Source organism: Berghia stephanieae, chromosome 2 (genome assembly GCF_034508935.2).
Source record: "Berghia stephanieae isolate SIO BIC M18660-M18661 chromosome 2, UCSD_Bste_1.3, whole genome shotgun sequence".
Taxonomy (NCBI): Eukaryota; Metazoa; Mollusca; class Gastropoda; order Nudibranchia; family Aeolidiidae; genus Berghia; species Berghia stephanieae.
In genome coordinates, this window is record NC_088361.1 from 70,642,574 (window position 1) to 70,653,886 (window position 11,313).

General features: G+C 34.3%; 1 protein-coding gene across 2 annotated transcripts; it reads right to left on the minus strand.

Annotated features, from left to right (window-relative positions):
* Positions 1 to 1,007: 1,007 nt before the first annotated feature.
* Positions 1,008 to 10,883, minus strand: LOC144965445 (uncharacterized). 2 transcript variants are annotated; one of them, XM_078900798.1, is made up of 5 exons: positions 10,133 to 10,883; positions 7,165 to 8,659; positions 5,902 to 6,042; positions 3,107 to 3,242; positions 1,008 to 2,065 (listed from the first exon to the last, which is right to left on the minus strand). In XM_078900798.1, exons 1-5 carry the CDS (start codon positions 10,222 to 10,224, stop codon positions 1,800 to 1,802), a joined length of 2,130 nt encoding a protein of 709 aa, XP_078756924.1. In that variant the 5' UTR covers positions 10,225 to 10,883; the 3' UTR covers positions 1,008 to 1,799. The 2 variants fall into 2 exon arrangements, with proteins under 2 accessions (XP_078756924.1, XP_078756923.1); XM_078900797.1 differs by having other exon boundaries at positions 3,107 to 3,266; positions 10,133 to 10,856.
* Between the last annotated feature and the right edge of the window lie 430 nt (positions 10,884 to 11,313).

The window sequence follows — 11,313 nt, forward strand, 5'->3', positions numbered from 1 at the left end:
AGACATATCTCTTTGCCAACGGAGTCAACATATGAAAATAAAGCAAGAGTCCATTATCCACTTAACGTGCTCAAAGCGATTTACAAGGGACCCCTTGCCAACAGCAACATTTAATATGTAAGACGAGACATGATGCCTGTGAGGCCATATTACATTTTTTCAGACACAGACAAAGCTTTTAACAGCCAAGTACTCATTTTAACTCATTTTAAACCTGAGTACGGTGAGAGAATGTGAGACTTTTAAAAGAACTCAACCGTGCACCGATCAGAGCGAGACTGGAACCCTGGACCTTCCGATACGAAGGCGAGTGTCATACCACCAGACAACATATTCACATACGAATGGTATGTATGATATATGTGACCTATTGTTGCAAAACGGTCATATGTCAGGATAAACTAAATGCCGAAAAGCTGTCTTCGTAGGAGAAGTGACCAGGAATTGGAAATCTTAGTTGTTGCTATTTAAGAAACGATGGTTCTTGTTATTGATCAAGAAAAATGACGCAAGTTCCATTTTCGGAAATATAGATCAATTGCATATCTAGTAAACTAAAGAGAGTAAAATTAACTCATATAACAGATACAACACAAAGTAAACGACGTTCGGCCGTAGCCTTCTTCAGGTAAACGTAGATAAGAAAAAGGTAATATGTTATTAATTGAATCAATTAGGCACCTTTAGATTTTAGATCAATTTTAACATCGAATTCAGCCCAACGTGATACCGCTTTGAGACAGTGGATCACATATGATTTCATTGACGATATGTGGACTTACAGCAGTAATAGAAATACCTGTGGTAAAATCAATTTCATTTGTAAGGCTATATTCTTGAAATTTGGTGACAATTTGTTTTTTAACAAATCACTAAAACAAACCAATCTTCGAGTGTTCTGATAAAGAATTAACTTAATGTCACTACTCAGCACACAGGTTTGTAGTCATCGTCCCTAGTTTAAAAAAATAAATGGAACAAAAAGTAATAAAATCCGGGACTTTTGCTTTTTTTGCGATTTTTAAGTAAAACTTTATTAAACAACACAATAAGTTTGAAACCTTGTGAAAGATTTATACATTATTGCAATACATGAAATCCTTTGACATTTTCAATATACTGTCACAATGTCTCGGCGTCAAATCTAAAACAAGATTTTACTGCAAATGTGGCACAAATTCTAATTCTGAAAAAGCAATGATTCAGCATTGCAGCCAGACTCATGAAGAGATTATTTTCTCCCGCTGGTACAAGTCACGTATCAATAAGATGAAAACATTCTTTCTTAGGATCATCAGAATTTCCGGATATATGTTTCCTGTTCTAACCATTGCAACATTGTCTTGTTTCTAACAATATCAGGAATTATTTGGCGTAGGTAGCAAATGGCTGGTGATAGTTTGAAGAATCCTGGCTATGGCTCCTGGCGTTTCGATTTAAAGTAAGGCACACTTTTACATTCATTATACCACTCGACTCAGGTGGGAATAATTTTCTAGATTAAGTAGTTATTGCGGATACTGAAAAAGTGTTAGTGAAAAGAACGCCTTACAATCTAATGTATTATTTGATAAGATATTTAAATAGCAATGATGATGGTGAATCTGTGGGAATGTGCCATTAATATGATATTTTGATAAATTATTATATTTTGCAAGTGAGTGGAAAAAGGGGAGGGAGGGGGGGGGGGTTGCCTCCTGTTAATGATAGTTAAGATTTGGATTTCAAAGGTCAGTCTGGACCATTCTCACATGACTGCATACAACTGTAATGCTATAAGTTCCATATCCTCAGTGAAATCACAAGTTAAGCTTGAACACCGCTACCTCTTGCTCATCCGTTGTCAAGTAAATCAGACCATCTGCGTCTATAGCAACTCCCTTTGGATTATTCACATAACCGTCAATCCTCCTTATGAGAGGACGGTCCATTTGACCCATCGGGGTCAGCTGTAACAAACCACGTGACTCAGCCACCATCACATGACCGGAAGGGGTTGTGCATATACCACACGGCTCCTGTAGATTTCGTGGAGGCTTTGGGTGGAATTTGAATTTCACTTCACCTGATTCAAAATATGAAGAAAAAAATAGTATAATCTGTTTAAACACTGTTAAATTCATCTCTTATATTGCTTTTGTTTGGTTTTTGACCATTATCTTTTAATGTGGTCAAATTTAATTGTAAGGAACCTATGTGTACATATCTTATATCTTAATTTTGATAGTTGAAAGCAAATTAGGAGCTTATCAATATGGGACAGCATGGCTCACCGGTAAGGTAAGTTCTGTGCTTCGTACCCGAAAGGTACCGAGTTCGCTGCGCTGTGTGGCCTTGGGCAAATCGCCTCGCTCTAGCTCAGTTTGCGGCGATGCATTGCGGCTGACGCCTGGGTTATTTCAGTCTTCCCTTGGAATAGACCCTAAAGACAACTTTTCACCATGGGGAAAATCATTCTTATTACATGTGACATATTGTCTTAAAAAGGGTATTCTGTATGGTTGAACCAGATGCCAAAAATATGATATAAAGTTTTGAAAATTCAGAAATTTAAATTTTCAGTTTTTGTTTCTTTAATGGAGTATTTTCATTGTCTTAAAAATCAGTCAATATTACCCCAACTCTGGTATTTTCTTTTTGTTTTAAATAAAGTTTTTCACATTTATATCAATCCGACATCTTTACGATTTTAGACGGAAGGTCCCATATGTGACCCGTGGCCTCGAGAATTATGTCGGGGCGAAGCAGGTGCCGAAAAGCGACTTTAAAGTTAAACTAATCAAAAAATAGAATTCTTGGTCATTCGCAATTAAATTAAATTCAAGTTCAATTCAAGTTCAAGAGTTTATTTATTTAGGCCATTGGTCAATAACCATGAAACCTCTCTGAAAAAAATGATTCTAACTATTATGATAATATAGGGATAACATTCTTTTAGTAATCATTTATGGCCGAAAAAAAATTATAATAGAAAACATAAAATTAATCCAATGTTCACATTTTTACGTCAAATTCAAGTTTCGACATCTAAATCGCCCCGTTATAATGTTGTTTAGAGGCGCTGGTTCTCATATGCCTGAAATTATTAAGATATAAATCTATTTACCCGTGTGAGACAGACAAATGACTGCTTCTTGTTTCTTGTCGGATACCAATATGAAGAGGGATGGGGTGACACACACATACGACGGGTAAAGGAACAGTGGGGCTCCAGTCGCGGACAAAGAGAAAGATCGGAGAATCTGGTCAATTTCGAAGACGTAGTACTAGAATGCAATTTTAACAAAGTAGAAATACTAACTACTAATATATATATATATATATATATATATATATATATATATATATATATATATATATATATATATATATATATATATACTAGTGATCAAAATAAAGTATACACTTGTTTTACCTACAAAATTAGTATGAAATATTGTTCTGGTTTATTTAAAACCTATGTGTTATCATAATACTATCATTTATCTTTCATTTTGTTAGAATTTGTAACTTTTATGGTTGATCTTGTATGCAACATAGACTTTTTAAAACATGATCTTCAAAAAGGGAAATAACAAGTCAAAACATACATTATAATTTTGACAAACAATGACATTTTAATAAAATTACTTGATTTCAATTCATTTGAAGTGAAGGGGAATCTAATTCAATCCGTAACGAGTATGTCACCCGTTCGCTCTAATCACGGCATTGCATCTCCTACGCATGGAATTGGTCAATCTGGCCAGCTGGTGTTGAGGAATGTTATCCCAAGCTGTTCTTATGGCGTGGAACAGTTGTTGTTCATTTTTCGGGTCTAATGAACGAACTTGGCGGCCGATTATGTTCCGCATAATATGTTCTATTGGATTTAGATCGAGGGATATTGCAGGCAACAGGCTGATAACGTTCACATTATTTGCTGCTATAAAATCCCTTGTTGCAATAGCTCGGTGGGATGGTGCATTGTCGTGTTGGAATGAAAAATTAGGATGTTCATGAAAAAATGGAATAACATTGGTTTGTAAAATGTGTTGGATGTACCTTGCACCGGTTAGGGATGCATTTACTTGGACTAGAGTAATTGCCCTATAGTCTCTGATTATTCCACCCCACACCATCAATGTCCACATCCTCTGTTTGGCGATTCCAAGAGACATGAATCGTGAAATCACTCGTGTGATCTTCGGTAAAAGCGATATCTACAACCATTTCTTCCAATCACAAAGCGTGATTCATCTGAGAAGAGAACAAATGACCACGCATGCATTGTCCAGCGCAGATGAGCACGGGCTCACTGAAGACAGGCCAGCCAGAAGAGAACAAATGACCACGCATGCATTGTCCAGGGCAGATGCGTACGGGCCCACTGAAGACGCACCAACCGGTGATGTGCACTAAGAAGTTGTCGCATCAACGGACGTTTTCGATAATGTCATGCTCTCTAAGTCGACAACGAACAATGTGTCGAGTAATTCGTGTACCTGGGAATTCTAGCGCAGTTTCAGTCGCCGTCCTAAAATAATCCCGTAGATGTAGGGTGCGTATAAAACGGTCCTCACCTTGTGTTGTTACTCGTGGTCTGCCAGTTCGATTTCGGTCCCTTACCGTTTGTGTTATTTCAAATCGATCCACTAAGGAATATACAGTTCTCCTTGTGATATTAAACATTCTTGCAACATTGGTCACAGACTGTCCAGCTTGAAGATGACCAATGGCACGTGCACGTTGTTCTAAACTAAGTCGTGGCATCGCGTAGATTAATGGATGGTATTTTGTATTGTGTTTTCCTGCCTTGAAAATAGTTCAAGAAGACACTGATGACAAAAAAATTAATCTACACACTTCTTGTCCGCAGTAAGGGGCTAAAAGATTATTTTAGCACGTGCGCGACGTGGTGAGCGAATTTCAGGTCAAAAACAAAAACATCGACTATCGGTACACAGAAAGGCTAATGGTAAAAAACTCAGTGGAAAATCATTAGCCTACGTCAACGGATAAAAAAGTAACGACGATTTTAAATGTGTATACTTTCTTTTGATCTCAAGTATATATATATATAAATATATATATATATATATATATATATATATATATAATTATATATATATATATATATATATATATATATATATATATCCTTCATGTCTAAAATAAGTCTCAAAAATATTATGCCTGATGAAACAGCTTTACAAGACATGATGCATAAGGCATATCATCAAGCTGATTATGGTCATCATCATCATCATCATCATCATCATTATCATCATCATCATCATCATTATTACTATTATTATAATCATTATTATTATCATTATTATTATTATTATTATTATTATTATTATTATTATATTATATATTATTATTATTATTATTATTATTATTATTATTATTATTATTATTATCATTATCATCATTATTTTATTATTATTATTATTATTATTATTATTATTATTATTATTATTATTATTTTTATTACTATTTTTATCGTCATTAATAATTAATCAATTAATTATTTATTAGTATTAGAATAATTTTTAAGATCTTTTTAAACCTCAGGAGTGAGAGAAATCCAATGTTTCCAGTCACTTTGCCAGTATATTTTCATCTTCTACTTATATTTACATACACACTAAACATAGGCATTTGGATATTGACCTTACAGTTAATTATAAAAAAGCATATGCATATATATATATATATATATTATATATATATATATATATATATATATATATAATTATTATTATTATTATTATTATTATTATTATTATTATTATTATTATTATTATTATTATTATTATTATTATTATTATTATCATTATCATCGGCATCTTCAAGAACATCAACATTGTCAACCTGATTATCTCTTTTTTTTTTAAACCACCAATTTATTGTTACCTCTCCATAGAGATTAATGATGTCCACGCAAGGTGGGTCATTCCCGCCACTCGCCACCAACATCCGACTATTCAGTGAGGCCAACCCAGAATAGTTTTTGGCAGAAACGAAAGACTTTTGCATCATCAAAGGGGGACTGACCTGGAATGATAGCAATACCGAATGGATGGTATGATCTATAAATATTACAATCACAATCTGCTGTTTAAAATGGTCTTTAATGTAAAGAGCTTTGAGCACGTTTGGTGGATATTGCGTGATATAAAAGCTCGTTGTTATGTGAATTCCCTCACCCCAAGCAAGAACTATTAAACACCGATGATGTTTAGAAGATTTGGTGCAATTGACCTTTTGTTTGTATTAAATATCCCACTAACTCGGGTAGCTTTGTTTTAGACAACATTATCATGTGACGACTCTACTGGTATACATTTATGTATTTAATCTTCTCGTTCGTTGTGGTTGTTTTTTTATTTTCCTCTAAAGCCTTGGCCTATGTAGATGTATTTAAATCTATCAGAGTCTTCATATAGTATATCCATTTTGCCTACTACAATCATATGTGACTATCAAACTTTATCTTCCGACAAGTTTCTATTAGAATCAGGTTTCCCCTTTATCAACAAAATAGGATGAATTCAAAACTACAGACATAATGAATATTATTGATATATTTTCGAAAAGGTGTATTTATGAATGACAATTTTACGGGTCCAGATAGCTTAGTTGGTAGAGCACTCGCTTCACAATCAAAGGGACTGATATCGATCCCGGGTGTAGTAGAGATTTTTTTCTAACCAACCCCTCCCCCCACCTGTCCACCCAGAACACATCTAGCGAAAGTACATTACGATAGACTATCACCTATCCAAAGGGTAGAAAACAATTGCTATTATCCGTTTCACGCTACAGAAACCGGGATAAATTCCGGCTCTAGTGGCTCTCTGAAGGACTACTTTCTACGTTTTAGAGAGCATTTAAAGGTTCTAAAGTCTATTTGCTCTTAAACAATCCTTATGATAAGAAATTAAGAAAGAAAATATAAGGTACAAATATATATTATGTTATTACCTTCAATTTGTTACGAGCGGGATAGTTATACAGTTGCACATCTGTGGCACCCAGCCCACAATTTGGGTGTTTCAAATATGTTCAATTTACCCCAAGTCGGCTAAATGATTTACGCTATGCATGTACTAATTATGTGCTCATTTAAATCATTCAACTCATTCCGTTAACATAACACACAAAATATCAAAATACCTTCAAAATGCAAATCTGCTTTGACAGAGGAAGGCTTACTGCAGTCGATACATCTGATAACTGAGCAATTGACCACGGCTTTCCTCCTACCTCCAGACGACTGTTTTTGTCTCTCCGAACATAAAACGCCTTGACACACTCATTAGCCCAATCTGTGACAACCACAGTGGACCCTCCATGACCTAAAACTATGACGTCACGAAGTTTTGGGTCGACCGAGTCATCCCTGAATCTTGTTGAAATAGTTCTTATTTTTTCCACGGCATTTTCATCCTCGCTAGAAGTGGAAGGCTTATTCATAAACCTATTGCTGTTTTCTTGGCTTTTATCCTCTGGAATCCAGGAGACATTTCCTTTGATTTTTGCACCAGTTGGTTTTTGTGAAGGGGAAGGCTTTTTAGCCTCAGATGAAGGACGATCTTCATTCTGTGAAAATGGAGATGAGATAAATTTTGATATCTTTTCTCTAAAACTTTTTCTCGGGGAATTTGAAGCGGGACGTTCAAGCCCGTGGAATGGGTTGTCTTTCTGGGAAATGTCACTCGAGTAAAGAACAGACTCGTGGTTTTCTAGTGTGTATACCATATTTGTACCTGATTCACTCAATATTTCTATTTTTTGAGGGTTTGAAGGTGAGGTTGGCGATTCCTGATGGGTACTGAATACTACGGCTCCAAGCTTTACCTCTGGCTTGTAAGTTTGTTTGAAGTTTATTTCTAACTGCTTAATATTGGCAACGACCTTTTCGTATGAATGGAAGCCAAGTGCTTGGAAATCGACTCCTTTTGGAAACATGCTCATCACTTCAAAATCAGACACTTCATTATGATTTTTTCTGAAAATATTTGATTTCTCACTAAAAGTAGAAATCTTTAGATCAAAATCCAACAGTTGAGGCGTTATTTTGTTATAAACTTTTTCACATTGATCTTCCAAAATTTTAATAAGCCGTTTTTCTTCTTTGTCAATTGCACTACGCCATTCCTCGGCACATTTCATAATGTGAACTTCGGCGTTAGATTTTTGTTTTTCAAATGCATTTAGAGTTTTCTCTCTAATGAGATTGATTTCATTTATTTCCTTTTCAACACACTTTAAGGCCTTTTCAATAGCAACTCTTTGCTTAGACGCAACTTCTTTTAAAGTTACTACATCACTGCATCCTCGATGGTTAATGCCGGCACATAAATGGCATATTATACTCTGACAATCTACGCAATACAAATCCAACTCTTTGTCTTTGTGGACATTACAAGCATTTGTGTGCGAAGATCTCTCTGCTCTAACAGTTGTCGTTCTTTTCTTTTCAACAAACTGAATGAGGTTTGTCAAATGAAAATCTGTTTTGAATGAATCCGACCATTCTGACGGATCTTTACCAGGATCTGGCACTTTTATGATTTCCCGACAAACGGGACACGGAAAACCATTCACTTTTTGAAGGGCCGACTTCTTTTGGCTCGTTATGTAGTTGTGAAGGCATTTTCCACAGAATCTGTATGATGAATTTAAAAAATATATCCTTGTAAATATTATAATCTTTATCTTACACGGAATATATCGGTTGACTTTAATAATGGTATTATATAGCACATTACAGTAACACTGGACTTGCTTGAAACTAAAAATGGGCAGGATCTAACCATACTATGGGTCACAAAATACGTTATTTTGAGTAGAAAAAAAAACTGAAGATGAAGTTCTCATGCAACTTTTTATGCAGACAAATGGTCACATGACAACATCCCACCAAAATCTAATTTTAGCAAACTGGGTCAAAATTCATCATTTTTTGTGTCGCCCCCCCCCCCCCCCTTAAAGACATTAAAGAGTTTGTTAGATTTGTCAGGGAATACGTTGTGATAGACCGCGGTTCAATCCAATAATTAAGAGCTAGCAGTTGTTACTGTTCACATAATGCAACAGAACTTGGGATGATTGCAGGCTTTGTTGAGATCACTGTCCTTCGTGAAGGATTACCTTAATCCCTTTGTGCAATAAAAAAAAGAACAAACCGCTCATTGACAGAGGACCCAATATTGCAATCTCGGCAGATGTGCTTACCAATAAACAGTTTTTGACCTTTTGCGAGAAATTAATGTCCTGGGGACGTTTTGTCCATCTTCTATTCTAAATGATAAAAAAAATATGCCTTAATAGAGACCATTGTTATTTCGGATTCGTGTAAAAGTTAAACGTTCTTTATAAGCAAAATAAGCAGATAAAAATAAAACATTTTTGTCCGATTGGAACTTGGATCTGACCTTTCAGGGATCATATAGAGATCAAACAATGTGAAATTAAGTTTAATTTCAGAATTCCCATAATATCAAATCGAAGGTAATATTAACAAAAGTGTAGGTACATGCGATTTGTTTAACATATAATAAAGTTTTTATGTGCTTAAAGATGTTATAAAATATCGATAATTTACGAGTAATTAATTGTTACTGAACTTCAGTGATCTCTGGTTGACCTTCATGTGGTCGAATGGGAATTCCAAACGACCAAATGTTTTTCAAAGATATCAATATTACCAACTGTGAAGAAAAACAAACTTTTACACGAATGTGAATCAACTCGAGTTTTGTTTTTTTTACTAGGCGGTGACCCTACTATAAGTGATCGTGTCTAAGTGTATTTGAACCATTGTAATATTAAGGAACTTGGGACTGATAGAAATATCATTAGATAATATGAAAATAAAAAATGGTAAGCAAGTACAGATGCAAGACAATAATTTATACAGATGGTAAAATGCTAGACAAAGTAAATAACATTCAAGAAAATAGCTATCACATACATATCAACTTTTTAAAACTATGAATCAAACTCAAACATTCCTGCAGGGCATTACACGACTGTTACTTCCTAAATCAAAGAATTCTGATTGATTCCTGGTAGTTTTTATATCAATCTACTTTGTCTCAAAGATAAACTGGTCTTTAGAGCCGATACATTAAATTACCTGTGTAAACATGTTAAAGTTTTTGGTTCCTTGTAAACATCAAAGCAAATGGAACACGTGAGAAATTCTTCTTCCATCCCTTTTCCAGCCATAACGATATTGGTCTTTTATTTGGCCAGTTCAGAAATCTTTACAATGGTCCTATCAACAAGGCATTAATTGCGTTCGGACTGGACGATCATCAGACTTAAAGTCATTCATCAAAATAACTTGAACACCAATTGATATCATAACATTTATCCTGTGTGTGTAGACAATGTCATTAAATGGTAAAATAATGAAATATCCGACATGTATATATAAAAAAACTTGAATAGAGTTGTAATCAATAATTATGTTTTCACTCTTATCGAATTTAGACTCCTTGATGTCACTTATACGTGGATAAAATTTAATCACAGCAAAATATATTGCTCTTAAAACAGTTTGATCAAGTCGTGTTAAATCGTTATACAAATAAGGTATGTTTTGTAATTGTTATATTGAAAATATGATTTTGTAGACTCAGCTCGAATCTAAATATTATAAATACACATAAGTTAATGATGATAAACTTTAATGCATGGTTTATATATCCGATTAGAATCGAACTGTATAATTGAAGAAAAGCACACGTTGGTTGAAAAATGTTCAAAGTGATAAGAATCTTTTGGGTTTTTGAAAATTAATAAGGTATATAAAAGTAGCTTTTACACATTACTCATCGCTTAATCTGTTTGTTATTGATCACGAGATAATGAATGAACAACACACCGATATCAGAGACTACAATGTGTAGACATAATTCGCTCAAGCGTTATCATTACTTTTATCTCCACCTTTTTCAAAGCGTATTGACAACGGATAGGTCATTATCAAAATTTATTACATAATAACATTATCATAATATAACTAATGTTACATAACACCATAGTTCAAATGGCAATAACATGCATTTATTGTTTACACTTAGTGTGTTAAGAAGACTGCCAAAGTAAACTCCATATTAAGTTTTGAAATGCATCGACAAGTAAAAAAGCAATGTGACCCACAGTGTCAAAATAATATCATGTCGGGGTGAACCTGTTGATAAACATTCAACTCAAAGCGTATATCTTAATACTGCATTTCAAATAAATGCTTACATTGGAGAGGGTGATATTTGTCACTTAATCTTGAATCTGGAGGTGTAGCAATGCGAT